General features: G+C 36.6%; 2 protein-coding genes across 5 annotated transcripts; one reads left to right on the top strand and one right to left on the bottom strand.

Moving 5' to 3' along the window:
• The first annotated feature begins 788 nt into the window (after positions 1 to 788).
• LOC135604026 (myosin-1-like) lies at positions 789 to 17,590 on the top strand. 4 transcript variants are annotated; one of them, XM_065094341.1, is made up of 22 exons: positions 789 to 1,946; positions 4,080 to 4,181; positions 4,270 to 4,413; positions 4,490 to 4,640; positions 4,735 to 4,762; positions 6,522 to 6,687; positions 6,906 to 6,969; positions 7,091 to 7,273; positions 7,955 to 8,058; positions 8,149 to 8,287; positions 9,110 to 9,228; positions 9,324 to 9,476; positions 9,593 to 9,682; positions 11,676 to 11,753; positions 12,609 to 12,767; positions 12,852 to 13,055; positions 13,198 to 13,403; positions 13,474 to 13,606; positions 14,006 to 14,135; positions 14,277 to 14,423; positions 14,517 to 14,596; positions 16,691 to 17,590. In XM_065094341.1, the coding sequence occupies exons 1-22, from the start codon at positions 1,278 to 1,280 to the stop codon at positions 17,357 to 17,359; spliced, it is 3,918 nt and encodes a 1,305-aa protein (XP_064950413.1). In that variant the 5' UTR covers positions 789 to 1,277; the 3' UTR covers positions 17,360 to 17,590. The 4 variants fall into 4 exon arrangements, with proteins under 4 accessions (XP_064950413.1, XP_064950412.1, XP_064950414.1 ...); XM_065094340.1 differs by having other exon boundaries at positions 14,517 to 14,605; positions 16,691 to 17,505; XM_065094342.1 differs by having other exon boundaries at positions 14,539 to 14,596; positions 16,691 to 16,869.
• LOC135604072 (putative GEM-like protein 8) lies at positions 17,573 to 18,907 on the bottom strand. The gene is made up of 4 exons (XM_065094344.1): positions 18,676 to 18,907; positions 18,494 to 18,559; positions 18,128 to 18,402; positions 17,573 to 18,014 (listed from the first exon to the last, which is right to left on the bottom strand). Exons 1-4 carry the CDS (start codon positions 18,890 to 18,892, stop codon positions 17,838 to 17,840), a joined length of 735 nt encoding a protein of 244 aa, XP_064950416.1. The 5' UTR covers positions 18,893 to 18,907; the 3' UTR covers positions 17,573 to 17,837.
• Between the last annotated feature and the right edge of the window lie 815 nt (positions 18,908 to 19,722).

Genomic DNA, 19,722 nt, shown 5'->3' with positions numbered 1-19,722 from the left:
TATGATTTAGCATAACTAATCAAAGCGATCTTTGTTGTACTTTTTTCCTTGGCTACTTTTCAATTCATTTCTATCTTAAAGCAAAGTTCTCTTGTAAACACCATAGTTCTAATGTTACAAATCAACATAAATCATACATCGTTGCATTCCGTACTCTTCATGTGAGTGCAGAATAACAGTATATTAGGGGATCATCCTAATTTTGGCATTGTCACATTCAACATGCATTTATGATGAACAGTGATTTAGATGAAATTGAGATATCTCATCGCAATAATAATAATGGGTGGGGTAACTACACCGTCCGTGCTGGAATCCACCATTCCAACCGACAGCAACAGCCAATTTAAACTTTCTCCTTTCTGTCGGCTCTGTATGAAGCGTACGATCCTGATCCAACGGCCAACGTTCAAAACGGGCTCATGATGTTAACCCGTCCTCCATCGCTTGCCTCTTTCCTAGAACATGCCTCCTGCGTCCGAAAGCCGGGCGAAGAAGCTAGTTTTAATTACCTTTTTTGTCCCTGCATTAATTCTGAAATAACCCATATTTTCTTGATATATTAGCCAAAGGAGGTGTAGATTACTCATTTCGCCCGAGAAATTTCTTCCGGAGAAAAGAAAGGAGGGCAACAACCATTCGAAGGGAGAGAGGTGTACGCGCGTGTTGGTTGCTTACCGACACGCGGCGGTGTCGGCAGCCACGTGGCGATGAAGACCCCTTTTTTTCATTGTTACTTCTTCTCGGCTTCCTTTCCAAAGCTGATATGTTACCGGCTGAGACGGGCTCCCACCGTTTGGTTGTTGACGTCACCACGTCCAGATTACGAATGGTACACGCGCGTGTACTCCGTCCATGAGGAGGAGCAAACCATTGCAGTTTGACAGCGGGGAAGAACAGATCGATTCTTTACTCTTTCTCGACTCCCAAACTACTCAATTTTCCTCTTTCCACCCATTTAATTACCTCCAGTTCTTTCTTGCCTTTGATCCTTTTATTTTGGTGTCTGGGAGACGACCCAGATTGTTCAGATTTGTTCTTTTATCCCCATTGTTGCGGGGATTCTTATTAAAAGATCATTTCTTTGGTTGTTAGTTGTTCGATTTTGTTTCCTGGATGACGTTTCACACCGGAAGATCGTTCAGGTTGTATGGTTTGGATCTCCAGCTACTTTTTCTTTTTGGTTCTCGATTTTTTTAGGGTTCAAGAAAGGACTGTTTTGGAGATCAACAGAACTTTCTAAGGTTTGTTCTTGGGGGCTCTAGACTAGGTTAAATATGTCATCCGCGAGAATGCCGTCGTCCAGAACGCGGGAATCAAGAAAGACAACCAGGACAGAACGGCCGAAGGTGAAGCCCCGCCCACCGACCTCGCTGCAGCCCGTGAGATCGATGCCGCTCGATTCCAGGATTGCTGGCGGCTTGCCTTTCATGGACGGGGGCAGAAAGGTCGAATCGGGTGCGAAATTTGCTTCTTTGAAGGAAAAGGATACGAAAGAGAAGGGTAAGAGGGATGCCAAGCGGAAGGAAAATTTATCGTACAGCTCGAAGCGCGACGAGAGACCTTCAGCGGATGCGAAGGATGTGGGGGATGCCAAGGGGAACGAGGAATCACCGTGCAGATTGGAGACCACTTCTGGCGTGGAGAGACCACCGGAGGAAGCAAAGGATATAGGGGACGCCAATTGGAACAAGGATCTATCATACATTTTGAAGAGCCCTAATGGTGAGGACAGATCTCTGGGGGAAGCAAAGGATGTGGGGGACGCCGAGGGGTACGAGGATTCGCCATACAGCTTGAAGACCACTTTTTACAAGAACAGGCCTCTGGAAGAAGAGGAAGGAGAAGTTCGATTGTCGAATCCAGCGACTGCTAAAATGCTTCCAATCTCCCCATCGAGGACCGAGTCCAATTGGGGAGATACCAGTTCGTTTGTGATGAAAAAGGTCAGTCTTGTTCTTCTTTCTTTTAGTTTGTCGTCTGAGATTATTCTATCTGACTTGAGAATAAATGTGTTACTTTGTTGATTGCAAATTACTGTTCTTTTTCATACAATGTAATTAGTAATACGTAGCTGTTCTTTTTTTTTTTTATCCTGATAAAAACTATCAGGAATATGAAAGAATTATAAAGATTTGTTACGTTCTTTGTGCTTATTAGCTTTAAAAAACATTAAGAAATATGAAATAATTGATTGGACGATTGGTATAATTTATGATTCTTTTTTACTCTGTTATTGTTTTATTTACAAACTTTGCTGGAACTTCCCAGGTGAGAAAGGTCGAATAGTGATCACTGTGATGGTTTGTAGTTCATCTGTTTTGTAAATGAGATTGCTCAATCCCATTGTTAGCGTAAAACAACAGAAGCATATGTCACATCCATTTCTTCAAGGAAGAGATGGGGAGAGGGATTAGAGGATTGAGATAGATTTGAAGAAGGTTTGTTGCTGCAGTAATTTTCAGTGTACATGCCCAAGGGCTAGAATCAAGTATAAATAGACTATTTGGATTCTATATTTGTCTACACTAGCTAAGACTTGAAAAAACATACAAGATCAGACTACTTCACTAGGTTGCTGCCCTACTCTTGACTATCTTGCTCCTAAAACTGTCTACGCTAGTTAGGACTAAAGAAAATATGAAATAAGACTAATTAATTAAGTTGTTGCCATACCCTTGATGAACCATGAGCAAGTGATATGTGCAACTTAAGGCAGACCAGCACTAGGTTGGTGACAGGTGACAGGTGACAAGTGACAAGTGACAACTGTGGCTATTTGTCTCTTGTTTTCCCTGGTTTGGGGTAATTTTCGTCCATCTCCTAAATCGGCTGGGAGTCTTCAACTTCTCTGTTTTGAATTGGAACTACTCCAACAGAGGAAAGTTATGGTGGACCTATCTTGCTGGTTGACAAAACATGCTTGCTCGAATCGCAATCAAGTTAAGAATCTGCACAGTTTGTGTCAATAAACCTTCTAATTCCCATGTGGCATAATCTCTGTCTCCATTACTCTATCAAAGTACATTTTGGTATCTGAATAATACATTATTGTCATTGCTGTAGAACTTCCAGTAGTTTATGCACATGGTCTTCAATAAGCTCAGGTGGCAAGATGGGCTGAGCATTTGATTCTCCTTGGTTTGGCTTTAGCTTGGATGCATAAACATTTCATGGATTTTTGCCTGAGGTGAGAGTTAAAACCTTTAGGTTGTTGGTCTTTTTTGTTATTCCTGTTAGAAACATCCATAAAATTGAGGAGATAGATTGTTATAGTTCTTATCCCACACAAAACTTGTTGGTACCATGGTAGTTGAAACAATACCAAGTCACCTGTAAAAGCTTCTAATTATTATGCCGATGATTATGAACTTCTTGCATTCTATTATGGGTGGCTGAAATATGTTTCTTTCATTCTAGATTGATATAATCCTTTTTTCTTTCTTATTCTCAATGCTTACTGCATCAATCTCTTGATTGTTTCCACGTATTATGAAATTGAGAGTGGTGGCCTTATATCATCTCAAAGGTGTTATAAATTTAGCAGAGCGGCAGGAAATGCAACAATGATAAGAAATTAACAATGCTTTAGACTACGTATAACATTAGTAGGCAATGTTTTAGGCTGCATATAGTATCAGTAGGGTTTTCAATTTATATGCAACACCTTGGACTATCTGTGAGGGATAGTTAGAGCTTCTGCCAAATCTTGTGCTGCTAAGGGACTATTTTTTGTCAAAAAGGTAATAAAAAATCTTGATATTTATAACATAAAATGGTTTGTTGCATACCATATAGTTTAGCTCCATACTCCACGAATAGTTTGCCCTACATTTTTTAGAGTATGTGGATGAAAATCGACAATAAAATGCACATACTTAGTTTTACCATCTTTAATGGTCTCTGCCACCAAGAAATGTGGAGCTAATGTTTCTCTGTTAATCACCAAAAAAGTGTCAAATATCCTAGAGAAATGTATTGATGCTGCCTTTTTAATTTCTATATCTTCAATTGGTATGATATGATCCACATATCATATATTGATTGCAAGATCTACATGTTAAATTTTACTGTTTCAGAAACTTCAAGTTTGGTGTCAACTTTCTAACGGTGACTGGGCACTAGGGACCATACTATCATCTTCTGGATCAGAGTCTGTAATATCTCTTTCTGAGGGTGGAGTAAGTCTTTCAAGTCTTAGTAGAATTTTCCACGTACTTGACCTGTATATTTGTGTTATTCAAATTAGGTAACTTCTTCATTTTTCAGGTTTTAAAGGTCAACACTGAAAGTTTGTTAGCTTCAAACCCTGAAATTCTTGATGGGGTGGATGATCTTATGCAACTTAGTTATCTAAATGAACCATCGGTCTTGTACAACCTACAACTTAGATACTCTCGAGATTCAATATATGTGAGTATTTTTGCTCATTTCTAGCTATCTTCTTGAAGAATGCCTTGATTTATCCATACTTTTTATGTGTTTTTAGACTAAAGCAGGACCAGTTTTGGTTGCTATCAATCCATTTAAAGAAGTACATCTTTATGGAAATGAGTACATTGAAGCATATAAACATAAGTCTATAAACAGTCCACATGTTTATGCAATAGCTGATACTGCCATCCATGAAATGATCCGAGGTATTTCCTATCTTGTTTATAATTTGTTTCAGAAGTGGAACTGACTGTTGCCTCCACTGTAATCTGATTTATGCCGTGGTTACCTCAATTGCAGATGATATCAACCAGTCAATTGTTATAAGGTTGGTATTTGTTTACATAATTAGAGAATGGTTTCCTAATTCAGTAGTTCTTAGGATTGCTGTTCCCTCCACTTTCTCCATCTTATGCAACTGTTCATTCTTATATATGGAAGAAAATCTTATTTCCATGCATGAAAGATTAAGCTTAAATTCAATATGTTTCATACTGAACTCAATAATAAATTAAGAAAAATAACACACATCTCCTAGTTGGCCAATTGAGAAATATAAATTCCAAGATTAGGCAGATAATTTGATGGTTATTTCAGACAGTTCAGGTTAATCAGGTTTTTGGTTTGTAATTGTGTTTTGATTGATTATGGGTCATTTGTTTGGAGGAGCTTTTCATTGTCAAGGTGTTGGACATTTATTAGCATACCTGATCTGTTGAAGGAAATTGGTCTAGCTTTGTCCTACCAGAAGTGTTTCCTTTTCTAAAAGAAGATTTGTTACATGAAAAGTTGTTAGAAATATGGGAAATCTACATCTTCATTTTAATTGGCCAATAATTAGCTTGCATGTAAAGATTAGAAATTTTGACTTGCATCTTCTATCGTATTCAGTGATCTTGAGCCTTTGCATCTGTTTTAAGTCCTTGTTTGATGAAGCAGATACTTTTATGAGCCTAGTAAAATAGTGTTGCAGTTTTTGTCCTTTAGTAACAATGATGTCATCTAACAATGTCAGATGCGAATGGAACCCATGGAAGGATATGTAGTATTATATTGTAAGTTTGTAACTAATTTGTTTAACAATGGTTTCTTGTCTTTTTTTCCTATAGTCACATTGATTTCTTGTCTTTTTTCTTGTCCAAGATTAGAACCAAGGATTACAATACCAAATGATACCACCCGTACCGGGTGGTACGTACCGGTCCACCGACAGACCAGTACGTGGATCGCTTGCTACCAGGTGGTACCATTGATCTAGCCCCATATCGGATGATACGGGGCTGTATTGGGTGGTAACGGTTGATATTTCAATCGTTACCACCCGAAACAGGTTGGTAACAATCGATTTCGATCGTCGCAGCCCGCTACCGAGCAGTATCAGCCTAGCTACGGTGAGGGAAGAGGAAACGTCGAGGGAGAAGAGGGAGAAGACGCTCGAAGAAGAGGGAGAATTGAGAGAACCTCGACGCTTCCCGATCCGACGCCGCCCTCCCTCAACGATCCCGATCTAGGAGGTAATGGAGAGGCGACGACTCGACTTCTTCTTTGCCGCGTTCTTCGCCGAAGGCCGGAGACGTTTGCGACCTTCGATGTATTCGCCGAATGTTGCAGATGAGGAGAAGACCGCATTATTCTCCTCGTTTGACGCGACGAGGAGAAGAAAAGGAGGCGATGCCATCGAGGCAGCATACGCCTCCTTTTTTTTATATTTTTAATATTATTTTTATATTTTTATATATTGATTTTTATATTTTTTATATTATATATATATATATATATATATATATATATATATATATATATATATATATATATATATATATATATATATATATATATATATATATATATATATATATATATATATATACGCACCGGGCGGTACACCCTGACGTACTGCTCGATACGCCCATACCATACCGTATCAAGCAAGGCTTGATACGTCAGTACGTTACGAAATTATGAACCTTGATTAGAACAACCTAAATTTAATCCTTCTAAGTTGCTTAATAAGGTACCAAGTTGGAGTTTATGAGGCTGTACATTTTCAGAAGGTGAAATTGACTAATTCTTTGTTGGATTTGCAGTGGTGAAAGTGGAGCAGGGAAAACTGAAACGGCAAAAATAGCAATGCAATATTTGGCTGCTCTTGGTGGAGGTAGTGGTATTGAATATGAAATTCTACAAACAAATCCAATACTTGAAGCATTTGGGAATGCAAGAACATTACGAAATGATAATTCTAGCCGCTTTGTAAGTCAATTAACTCTTTCTATGCCCCTGCTTCCTATTTAGCCAATTTTTCCCAGAACATTTTAGGGAAACCTTTTATTACCATTTTTTTTAAGATATAACAATTTCTCGAATGCACAAACTTAGATTTTGACAGTGTTTGTCACAGTTATCATGTATAGTTATCAGTATCTATCAAGTCTATTATTGTTTACAAAATTTCTGTGTTGCTTTTACAGGGAAAGCTCACTGCAATTCATTTTAGTGTGACTGGCAAAATATCTGGTGCCTCAATTCAAACATGTAAGTGAAATGGTTTTCTGTGCTTTGTTCACTTTCAGTAGTGAATTTGTTCTTTGTTTCTCCGTACTTAATAGCTTCATTCTTTCTGTTTTTTTCTTCTTGACTTTGTACGTGTTGACAGTTTTACTTGAGAAGGTACTCTATCTGCCTGTTAGTCTGATCTTTCCTTTATTTGCTTGCTGTCCATTTTTGATTTGGAGTTCCTTAAACCTCATGCAGTCAAGAGTGGTACAATGTGCAGTGGGTGAGCGATCTTATCATATATTTTATCAGCTATGTGCTGGTGCTCCCAAATCTCTAAGAGGTATGGTATCGTTTCCACTATTTTGCCTCACTTCAGCAATTATTTCTACTGGCACGTCAAGTTGTTAATTCTTGCTGCAAGCAAGATGATTTGAGATGTCAGTTAGTGCTCATCTTTAAGTTAAATTAACTAACTTCAAATTTTATTACAAATAGTTCCTGGTATTTTGTGAACCTGCTATATTGATTCTTTGATGATATTCGATCCCTTTTACGCATACCATGACCACAGAAGATAATGATGGTAATTAAATGGTAGGGAATGAAGCATCCAATGCTCCAAATGATCTCATGCCCCTGGTATATTTCTTAACTTGTCTGCATATTCATTCACTGCTAAATGATACATTCTGTTGTTTCTGTAATTTTGGAAATTGTTTTGTGCATTTATCCTGTGAGATCATTTGCTTCTTAGATTTTACATTTGACTTTACTCTTTATGATCTACTTTCTACATGCATTGGTAGGTCTCGTCTCACATATACATTGCATTTTCATTTTTGGCATATAGGAATTATAATTTTTTAATACCTTTTTACACTAGGTCATGTTTTGTGAGTTTACATTCTTTATGTTTGCAGGAAAAGTTCTTTCTGTAAATGTAGATCTTCATCAAATTCTTATCAGCAGTTAGTTTATCATGCTACGCTGGCTTGTTAATGTTTTGCTTTTCTGAACTCAGCAAAATTAAATCTGAGGAAAGTGGACGAATATAAATACCTGAAGCAGAGCAATTGCTATACTATTGCTGGGGTTGACGATGTTAAAAGGTTCCATCTCGTTATGGTACATCTTAAACTGCTACAAAAGTTTTCTTATGCATATTCTTGTTAAGGAATGGAGCTTTTTGGTTGACATGCTTAAGAACTATCACAGAAAGCTATGGATGTTGTTCATATCAGCAAAGTGGATCAAGAGAGTGTATTTGCTATGCTTGCTGCAGTTTTATGGCTGGGTAACATATCCTTTATGGTGATTGATAACGAAAATCATGTTGAAGTTGTTGCAGATGAAGGTAGAACATTTAGATGTCAATGAAAATTAAAATTTTCCTGTATTAGCTTTTGCTAGTTGATAACAATTTTGGCTCATTTTATAAAGTCAAATACAGAAATTCTTTGTTACCCCATCTTTCCTTTTCTTGTTATTTTCATTATTTAGTCTTTTGTTACTTTATAAATGAGTAAATGACTACTAATTTGTGTCTTCCAGCCTCTTTTCTTCTTCTTATTTGTCTTCTAATTGTTTATTACACTATTATTTTTTCTTCAATTGTCTTCAGTTCTCTCTTTCTGAATAAATTCATTTACCACAATTGTTTAGATGTGTACATGAGATTCCCGAGACTATGACCAAACTGATAAAATCCTAATCATGAATTATAGTTGAATTGATTCTTGACTATTTTACCTCAAACAGCTTAAGGTTCCACCTTTGCACATCTTTCAAATATTCAATCGATTTTCTCCTGTTCCAGTGGGAATTTGTTTTTAGTCACTTGTCATATATGTAGTCTTATTCAAGACTACCTATGAAACTCTGTCAATTGAAACCTATTTTGAAGTTTGAACTACAAAACAGATCCTATTGTCAAGTATGCAGATGATTGCCATTAATACTTGTTGAGATGGTTCCTGGATTAACATAAGATTCCATTTTGACATAAAATTTTCTTGGAGAATCATGGTAGTCTTCTCCATACTCTTGATTGTCTTCTTGCATCTTTTGTTTTAGTCTCTGGATCATCAATTTTGGTGCTTTTCTTCTTTCTACTATAACATATATATATGCCTTTTTCTAAAAAGCACTCATAATATAATACTGACTGTTGATTCAGGTGCACAAACTGTTTCTAAGCTTATTGGATGCACTGTTTCTGAACTCAATCTTGCCTTGTCAACTCGTAAGATGAAAGTTGGCAATGATAACATTGTCCAGAAGCTTACACTTGCACAGGTTTGTTTTTATCTACCTGGAAGCCAAATTATTGGTTAATTTGGTTTTGGCCTTGGGTGACTCATTTGCTTTCTTTTTTCTTTTTTGTTCCATAGGCAATTGATACAAGAGATGCATTAGCAAAATCGTTATATGCTAGTCTCTTTGAGTGGCTTGTAGGACAGATCAATAAATCGCTTGGAATAGGCAAGCGTCACACTGGAAGATCCATCAGTATTCTTGATATCTATGGATTTGAGTCTTTTGATGTAATGTTCTTCCAACATGTGGTTCTACAACTTCTGCCTAATGATTCAGTTGTACACATCTCATGACAAATTCTCTTTTCTCTTTGCTTTCTGTTTTTTGTTTTTGTTTCTTGCAGAAGAATAGTTTCGAACAATTTTGCATCAATTATGCTAATGAAAGGCTGCAACAACATTTTAATCGCCACCTGTTTAAACTGGAACAAGAGGTATATTTTATCAAATAAGCAGCTAGTTAATTGTAGTGGGAGCATGGTGGGGCATTACAATTAATTATTAGCTTCTGGTGGAATTGCAGTTTGTGCTTTACTATCAAAACATAGTTTTATTTCAAAACATATTTTTCTCTGTTTGATGCCAGTCCGTACTGAACGTAAAGGATTGCACTTTGTTCCAATCTGAAACTCCCATTGAGATCCACAAGGCTGAAATTTGTTAATTTCTTCAAATCCACCAACATGGATTTCTGGATTTATCAAGCATGAGTGCTGAATGAATTTTTATCATACATATTTTTTATTCTGTTAAAGTGAAAAAAATTTTGATGTCATGTTTTTCTAATGCTTATTTACAAGAGACCTAAGTTTGGAAAAATTGAAATAATCTAGCTGAAAATTTCTGAAAGTGAAGAAATAACCGAGATTGCTGAAACTATGTAAACAAAAATGCTTTTAGTGGGTTGAAACTGGAAGAGAATTGAAATTAAAATAATTGGATCAAACACTACATTTAGTGTGTCATGATCTATTTATCTGCACTTGTTATTGTCTTTGAGTTTCCTGTCTTTTCTAATATGTTAATCCATCATCAAGTTTTGAATTGGAGTGCAAATTGTATCATTAATCTACAGTACTGTCAGAAAGACCACTAGACATGTCTCCCATTAGGCTGGTCGGTTTATGCTGTTCAAACTGTTCAGTATGGTTTTACCATTTTAATTTTGGATCCTTACCATCTTGAAAGCATATTAACAATGACAACTATTAAATGAAAATTTTGAAGTCAATTTAAATGTGTGATATGCAAATTGCAAACATTTTCAGAAATCTAATTATATACAAACCTTATGTTCCGCATATTCTGGTTCTACATCTCTTTGCCAGCTTTCTACTTGTAAATGTTAACTATGCGTCTTTCACATATTTAGAAGTAGCATCTAAATGTTAACTATGCATCTTTCGCATGATCATATATTTTATAGATGTTTTTAAACAAAGCCTGGTCAAAGATAACTTGATCCATAGAAGTGATATATTTGGCCTAAGGATGAGAAATTGTCAGAATTTTTCGAGATTGTGAAATTCTTTTCCTTATGCTTTTCTTTTCCTATATAACACTAAGTTCCAAGTGCTTTTTCTTTAGAGACAACCATAGTATATTCTCTAATCATATTGGATACTAGGTGGCAATTTATTGTAGTCAAATCTCTACCACAATCATCATGTAGCATCTCAGAACCACAAGGGATATTATCTTATTATGCTTCTTGTAAGACAAATTTTATTCACAGACTTTTCCTCATGAAGATTTTTCACCTGGAATTTTGAACTATTCTAAACCATCCTTTCCCACATAATATGGCATGAATTTACCTGTAGGTGATGAGCCCCATGCTGGTTGGCATCCAGATTTGATAATTATCTAGAATGTGATGCTTCTACATGCAATATTTAGCTTACTTTGATCTTTATTTAATCTATAAACTATTTTTAAAAACTATGTTTATGCTTATGCAGTATTTTATAATAAGTTTCAAGTATTGTATTTCCCCAAAATTGCATCACCGCATTGTTGGAGCATGCCAATATTGGGCAGGCACATTAAATGATGCTGCATGTAATATGAAACGTGTATTGTGCTTTACTCATTCTAGTGGCAATACAATTAGATGGGCATTGATGTGAACTTAAGTTCTGTGGCAGTTGCTGCTACCTTGGTGGCTTATTACATAACATAGGCGCAGATAGACATGCCTGGAATAATAAATTCTGCATGACACTGCAGTTGTTTTGTATTTGGTTTGAAATTGGTATGCACTTTTTTAACCTTTGTTCTATGATTTTTTTCATAATTCAGGAGTCTTGAGTGCTTGCTGAACTGTTACCATTTTCTTTAACAAGTTTGATGCGCTTACCTTCGTTGCAAATTGATGTTCTTGATCCCTTTTTGGATATGTTCACATTGTTATGATATTTTTACCAGGAATATGTTCAAGATGGCATAGACTGGGCAAAAGTTGACTTTGAGGATAATCAGGACTGCCTTAATCTTTTTGAGAAAGTATGTTTTCTACATAAGCTTCACTAGATTGAAGAATTTAACTTCACTTCTATCACTTCAAATTTGAAAGTTACAGTTGCTAGTTCTATGTCATTATGGCAATCAGGGAAATAGAATATCATGGCAGCTTTCCTATTAAGTAACTCTTTCCTATATTTATTCTTAGTTTAAAGGTGAAATGGAGATAAATAATTAATTTAAAAACAAAATATAGAAAAGGTTAACCGCGTCCAAGAATCAAAGGAGGCTGAGTTTAAGTTTATGATGTGGAGTACAGAAAATTTTCAAGGCTGAAGGATTTTTTAAAACTGTTTCATGCTCTCTTTACAAGTATCTCTGGCAGATAGATATTTTAGTTAAACAAGAGTCTAAATTGTTGAAATATATACTGATCTTGAGATTATAGGAGTAATATACAAATATGAAGAGTGGAGGGATCAATAAAAAAGCACCATACAATTCAGTGCCTGTTGTTCTGTTACATGGAGCATAAATATTAAAAGAAACAAATTGCTATATTTATTCTTCATTTGGTCGTTATGTGCTTGGAAGTTGGTGATTTGTATATACTTATGCTTTTAATTACTTTTGCATTTTAAGTTAAAAGGCCTATAATATATGTTATCAGACATTCTATTTGTTGGACCAATCATATTCTATCCATTTGGGACATGCTTGAGATATTATATTTCATTGCACAATTATGATAAACATATGATATTTTTCAGGATTTTGATTATTGTTGCTTATAAAATTGAGACTTCCACTCATTTTCTCTTGCTGTTCTTCTTTTTTATATACATTTATCTTAAAATGACAAAAAATTATTAGTTTTTAAGATACTTCTTGGTGCAGAGACCACTAGGGTTGTTGTCTCTTTTGGATGAAGAGTCTACTTTTCCAAACGGGACTGATCTTACATTCGTGAATAAGCTTAAGCAACATCTTCATTCTAGTCCATGCTTTAGAGGAGAAAGAGACAAGGCTTTTACAATACATCACTATGCAGGGGAGGTTGCAATTTAGACATTGTCTATTTTTCATTGGATATTCTTTGGTATTTCGTTCAAAACTTTTGATGATAAGCAACTTAATTAGGTGGTCTATGACACAACTGGGTTTTTGGAGAAGAATAGGGATCTACTGCACATGGATATTATTCAGCTCCTTGCTAATTGTAAATGCCATCTTCCTCAAATCTTTGCTTCAAAAATGCTATCTCAATCTGAAAATTCAGCAGCTAGTCCATATAGATTCAATGTTGCAGATTCCCAAAAGTTAAGTGTTGCATCAAAGTTTAAGGTTAGTATCATTATCAAGTAGATAATTTTCAAGTTGTGAAAAGTTAGGAAATTGCGAGTTCTGTTTTTTTTGTCACGACTCTGATGATTCTGTTAGTTGGGTGAACTCTACACTTTTTCTTCTTTTTCACTCGTTTGTTCAGGGGCAACTATTTCAACTGATGCAAAGACTTGGGAATACAACACCTCATTTCATACGCTGCATTAAACCAAACAACTCGCAACTTCCTGAAACATATGAACAAGGACTTATATTGCAGCAGCTTAGATGTTGTGGAGTTCTAGAAGTGGTTCGTATATCAAGATCTGGTTATCCTACCAGAATGTCTCACCAAAAATTTGCTAAGAGGTAAAGATATTCCACATGCTGCATAGTTATTGTTTTGTTCATTTTTTGAATTTAATTAAGATTATATCAGGTATGGCTTTCTCCTCGAGAATGTTGCATCTCAAGATCCTCTAAGTGTCTCAGTGGCAATACTCCAACAGTTTAGCATTATTCCAGAGATGTATCAAGTTGGTTACACAAAATTATTTTTCCGAACTGGACAGGTGAGAGTAAAACTTGATATTGATGTGCAATTTTTTTTTCCATCCTCTCTCTCCCTAGGTTCACAGACTCCCTACCCTAGGTACCATTGCCATGTACCAAAAGAAAGATCTTTCTGCTGGTGTGGCATGTAATAACCACTATCTCCCTCTTTCTCTATCTATTCTCCAGCTTTTCTTCTCTTTCACTTGTCCATTGACCAATAAAACCCTATATAAAAAAGCAGGCTTTTGTACCATAATGCCATCCTTTCTTTGAAGTTTTTTAGGTCATGTGGTGCACATATATGGTGTTTATGGCTTAGATGTGAACAAATGAATATTAGCATTTCATTTTTATATTTGTCTGCAGAGTTTATTTTAATTTTATTCTAATTTTTCCTGTCATGTTACAATACATAGATTGGTTTACTTGAAGATACAAGAACTCGTACTCTTCATGGCATTTTAAGGGTGCAAAGCTGTTTCAGAGGTCATCAAGCTCGGCTTTATGTGAAAGAACTTAAAAAAGGAATTGTTGCATTGCAATCATGTAATTTCTCCTCTTGGACCATAGGACATGTTTCTTCTTACGGGAAACAAACTAATACTTGATCTTAGTTGATGAAATTTTTTTTGGATATGAATAACAAGTTATAAGATCTGACTAGAACATTGTTGTATCATGTTATAGTTATTCGGAGTGAGAAGACGAGGCGTGTGTCCTCAGGTTTGCTTCAGAGGCACAGAGCTGTGATTGCTTTGCAGAGAAATATAAAATGCCGAGCTGCTAGGAGGAACTTTGTTGACGTCCGTAATGCATCAATAGCAATACAATCTGGTAAATCTGTTCACGTCTGGAGTTTTGTTACAACTTACAAGTACTTGCATCTGGAATAATCTATCACTTACTGATCATCAAAGTATTGAAAAGTCATCCGTGGATGGCTTGTTAGGAGGTGTTCCAGAGATGTCGCTTTGCTCAATGCAAATAAGCATATTGGAGGTACAAAGGTAATCTCTGTAAGTTCTAGTCTTCTTCTTCCCCAGCATAAAAATATATGCTGTACTTGTTTAGTATCAATCATCTTCTTATATTTCTGTTGATCACTGGATTTAAATTTAAACTGAAGAAATTTCCCTGTCAAATGAAGGATTTGTTAGAATTAATAATGGCACCAGTAGGTTTATCAACTGAAACTTTTGGGATCCAATGATGACAATAGGCTTTATCATTAGTTTTTCTATACAGGGAATATTAATAATTGATTGCATTTATCCCTGTCAACCACAAGGAGTTAGAAGTATTGATACTTCAAGCTATATCACTTAACTTTTGACATTGAGTTCAAATTATTTTTTGGGGTTGTTGTGCAGATGATTATTAGAAGTCATTCTAATACCTTTCCATCATGTAATTAACTTGCCTTTTTGCGTCATATTGATTTTGTTGCATGATTAACGCATTGGCATGACTTTATGCATTGTTTGAACTTTGACGTATTGTCTAAAATGGTACGAAATGGGCAGTATATCAACTGATATGCAGACCAGCCCGTTTTGGATGGTATGCAGGAAACAGGTTAGGTATTGGCCGGCATGGGTGATGTATCAGTCAATAGTTGAAACTTTTGATATATCTACTAATACGGGTCCATGTCAATTGAAATTAGATCAATACCGACATCAATAGGTTCAAGTTTGACCCCATCAGTGAAATTGTATGTTGGGGCCTTTTTTTTGGACTTTAAATCCCCTTCCTTCCCCCCTCTTTCACTTTCTCACGCACTCTCATTCACTCTCTCATCCTTATAACCCAGAATTCCTATTCTTCTATGCCTCATATACACTATATTCTTATTTAAATATAATACAATTATCATTAAATAGGATAAAAACCATAAAAAGGGTTTTCTTGTGATTTTTTTATCATTTTTGGCTTTTTCTTTTGAAAATCGATACGTATTGATGTATCAACATACAATATGTCAGTATCTGACGAGTATGTACCAGTCTGCCCATGGACTAATACCATCAGATGACATAGTATGGTAGTCAATGCTTTCAGGTTTATTAAATAATATGATGACTCCTTGTTATTGTCATTTACAAACCAATAGTTAGATACCTATTGCCATAATGTGTTAATTTTTTAGTACCTTAGTAACTTTGATGCATATGCTTGTCATGCCTACACTGGGCATACACCTTGTAACATTGAACCAGGCAACTTTCTTTGTGGTATAATATTCAGGTTTTATTCTGAAGTTATGAACTCACATTTGAGATATGACTTGGAGTCTATGGTTCACAATGGCTCCTCACAGGCTTGATTAATTGGTGTATAGGCATAGATATGGCCAAAGAGGATTTCTTTCAGGACAAGTCTGCATTATGTTTCACCCAAGAGTGAAGCCAAGATTTTTGGCCAAAATAAACTATTCTTTTACAGCTCAGTACATCTAACCTTACTGATGAAACATATAGAATATATTTTGACCAAAGAACTAATGAGAGTGAAAAAAATTAATCTTATCAATAAACTTTGGAGAACTTTATAGTGAAGATGCTTACTATAGACTTATGACTTGTTGAATATCACATGTACCAATTTAGTGGTTTGGCCTTAATAATCTTAAATTAGTTTCTATATTTATAAAATAGGTTCAAGAGATTATAAACTAATTAGATATTATTTTTTTAAAAACAATGTTGAATGAGGTTCTCTTGCTCTCTCTTTTGATATATATATATATATATACACACACACACACATTATATAGCTTATAGTTACAAAAGGGGAATTAAATAATATTGCTACTAAATTAACAATTATATATCATAGGGATCAATTGCAGCAACAGCTCCCCTTGGCCATACAATAGCTTCTTCACTTGTCGCACTATTTATTGTCGGGTTTAATTAATCTTCAGTTTTATCCTTATTAGATTGTATATTTCATTAAAATTTGCTTGATGTCCCATTCCTGCTATATATTGCTTAAGCACCTGTGGAGATGATACTAAAAAGATTTATAACAAGCTCAAAATTCTTTTGCTGCTCTGCTTTGTTGCTGGTGAACTGAAGGTAAATCTGAATACATTTCAGGGTGAGGAACCAGAAGAGAATTTGGTGAAGTCATCTGTCCTTGCGGAACTAGAAAGGAGGGCTTTAAAAGCCGAGGCGGCACTGAGGGACAAGGAAGAAGAGAACAACATTCTTCACCAGAGGCTTCAACAGTATGAGAGTCGATGGTCCGAATATGAGCAAAAGATGGAATCCATGGAAGAAGTGTGGCAGAAGCAGATGGCATCCTTGCAGTCTAGCCTCTCGGTCGCAAAGAACAGCTTTGCTATTGATGACATTGAACGACATTCTGTTGCATCACTAGATCAAAGTTGGAGTAGCACAGACCCCATCAGGGCCAAGGGATGGGAGAATGGAAAGCGATCAGTTTCTCGAGCAATTAACAGAGATATGAGCTCTGGCCTGAGCGTCATCAGCCGTCTGTCTGAAGAATTTGAGCAGCGGACACAGGTGTTTGCAGATGATGCAAAGTTTTTGATGGAGGTGAAGTCTGGTAAGTCAGAGGCCAGCCTGAATCCAGAAAGAGAACTGAGGAGGCTAAAACAAGACTTTGAACTATGGAAAAAGGACTTCAACTCTCGTTTACGAGAGGCAAAGATGGTCATAAACAAGCTTGGAACAGATGATGCAGGTTCTGACAAGGGAAAGAGGAAATGGTGGGTGAGATTGAATAGTAGAAGGATAATGTGAAACGGCAACAAAACGGCCATATTGCACTGTCATAAGCCCTTGTGATTATATATGCATATTGAAGGAGAAGACTTCTGTTGTGTATTATCACTGAGTTACGAATGATCAAAAGCTTGGCATTTATTATTAGCTTTTGCTATGTATCTGCTGTATATTGCCCCAAAAAAACATCATTGTTTATGAATGATTATCCAGATATGCTCCATTTCCAAGTATCATAACATTGTTTATATATATATAACTTTCAACATATTGGTCAGCATAGCATTTCTGAGGATTTTTGTTCTTGTGTGGCAGCATTACATGTAAGAGAAAAAAATGAAATAACAAATCCTTTTCTTTTGCTAAACTTGCTCGTAAAAAAAAAATTGTAGAGCATGACACTATTTACTGCGACTGGAGATTGTACGGGTGGCTTCTCATCATTCCATGTACTTGAATCATTTGGTGAAGACTGCGAAGTTGATGCTCTCGAAGCTTATTGTAATGTTGAGATTGCCTGCCGTAAGTACCTGTAGGTTGTGTCATAATTAACCAAACCCATAAACCAGAACTCGAACTCATCCTCTGTGACTATTTGGATATATTTCTGATTTGGCTTGCTCATGTTCTGACTTGGAATGGCTTCCTTTATCCTCCTCAATGGAACCAAAACCTACATAGCATACAGATGCATGGTACGTTCAGTGTTAAATCTTCCATTTTATTTCTTCTGCAGTACCTTTGAGGGAAAGCACACATGCAAGCAGCTTTGAGCTTTGAGATTACCTTGTAAGGTACTCTAACCAAGCCTCCTTTGGGAGAAGATAATTTGAGGGATCGATCACTGCGGAACGCTATCTTCTCGTTCGAGATAAAGAGCAGCCCTGAGATAGGACCTGCTGTGGTTGATAGATAGCACTGAAAGGCCTTCAGCAACCTTTCTCCTTCTCCGACAGAGAAAGCTTGTCTGAAGACCCTCTCGACCCCACCTGCTTGAAGAATCCGTGCACCCATGCTCAACTTTCCCTTCATAGTTTCAGAGACCTTGGGGCCCAAACTCACTTCATTTAAGATATCAAAGATCAGTTCTAGATCAAGGAGTAGAAAACCTACAATCATGGATCAATCATGAAGGTAGGGGTTGAAGCTTACCATGCCCTCGGATGCCTTCTGCTTTTTCTCCAAGCTTACTCATCCAGTCAACGATCAAGTCCTTTTCTGCAACCAGAGAAGGATCCACATAAGTTACATAGCCCAAGACATGCATGTAGATCTGAAACCTATATCTTAAAGTGCACTACAGAAACCAAGAGTGGGAAAGAGCTGATCATTACTCTGTTTGCTGTGGGAAGAACTGCGTGAAGCTACAGAAGCAGAAGCAGGATTTCCAGGCAGTCCCTCTGCAGCAAACGTCACAGAATTCACAGGAATTCCCATGACATGGTCACAATTTGCGCTATCCATATTGGGGTGTAGCTGCTCTTGCTCTTGCTCTTGCCTTCTTAGGCTCTGCGTCTCTTGAGATTGCTTCCGGGATCTTCCTGGCTCCATAACCAGAAGTGACTCCCTTTTATAACACGAAGCAACCTAATCTCAATCAGCACCTTATTCTGCAGTCATCATCAGCTCATCAAGGATGAAGGCAATGTAGTATAATGGGTGGTCCCATAAGCCAGAAAAATAAGGAAATTCCACTGCGTTTTGCCATCAACCCATATAATGGAAGAGGATAGCATGACCTTTCCATATTTTACAGCTGCTACTTAAATATTTGCAGTATCCAATTTAGTGGATTGGCTACTACTGTCTTAGTTTCTAAGACCATTCACTAGCTTATTTCTGGTTAGTGTCTGCTTCATCAAAAGAGAGAGAGAGAGAGTTTGCTGAGCAAATCAGCTTCTTTTTCGTGTAAAGTGTGTCAAAAATTGTTCCTTGGTAACTTTCCAGTGTGGATTAGGTCAAAGTTGCAGCATAGTATCTATCTTTACATAAAAGCTCCCGCCTCTGTGGATCACACTCCTGTCTCTGTTCCTAAAATCTCCACGTTTCATGTCAATGTTGGATTGCGCAGCACTGAGTCAGCATACAGTCATACTTAACCACTCAGTCGGCAAATCATTACAGCTAATTGACTTTAGAGGATCTACTCTCTCCATGTGGATGTTGACTTGTGCAGCAGCATGGGGTCAGCATCCCCTATCATACGCAGCACTGAGTCAGCATGTCATTACACCCAACTGCCCTGGCGAGGACAGCAGAAGCTTCTCTCATGTTCGAACAGGTTAGCATCTTCGTCTACAATAATTATCTTAAAGACATTAATTAGGTCAGTGAACCTAATTTGAGGTTTGAAATGCTTGTCATTCACCAGTTCTTGTCAC

Source organism: Musa acuminata, chromosome BXJ1-2, assembly GCF_036884655.1.
Source record: "Musa acuminata AAA Group cultivar baxijiao chromosome BXJ1-2, Cavendish_Baxijiao_AAA, whole genome shotgun sequence".
In the NCBI taxonomy this organism is placed as follows: domain Eukaryota; kingdom Viridiplantae; phylum Streptophyta; class Magnoliopsida; order Zingiberales; family Musaceae; genus Musa; species Musa acuminata.
This window is presented reverse-complemented; position numbering and strand designations above follow the sequence as displayed.

Excerpts from the sequence above, each read along its gene's own strand:
- LOC135604026 (XM_065094340.1), top strand. The coding sequence starts at position 1,278 with ATGTCATCCGCGAGAATGCCGTCGTCCAGAACGCGGGAATCAAGAAAG. Across the intron at positions 4,182-4,269 it reads TATCTCTTTCTGAGGGTGGA|GTTTTAAAGGTCAACACTGA; the intron begins GTAAGTCTTTCA and ends TTCATTTTTCAG. Across the intron at positions 8,059-8,148 it reads AAAGGTTCCATCTCGTTATG|AAAGCTATGGATGTTGTTCA; the intron begins GTACATCTTAAA and ends GAACTATCACAG.
- LOC135604072 (XM_065094344.1), bottom strand. The coding sequence starts at position 18,892 with ATGGAGCCAGGAAGATCCCGGAAGCAATCTCAAGAGACGCAGAGCCTA. Across the intron at positions 18,560-18,675 it reads TTCTTCCCACAGCAAACAGA|AAAAGGACTTGATCGTTGAC; the intron begins GTAATGATCAGC and ends CTCTGGTTGCAG. Across the intron at positions 18,015-18,127 it reads TGGTTAGAGTACCTTACAAG|GTTTTGGTTCCATTGAGGAG; the intron begins GTAATCTCAAAG and ends TATGCTATGTAG.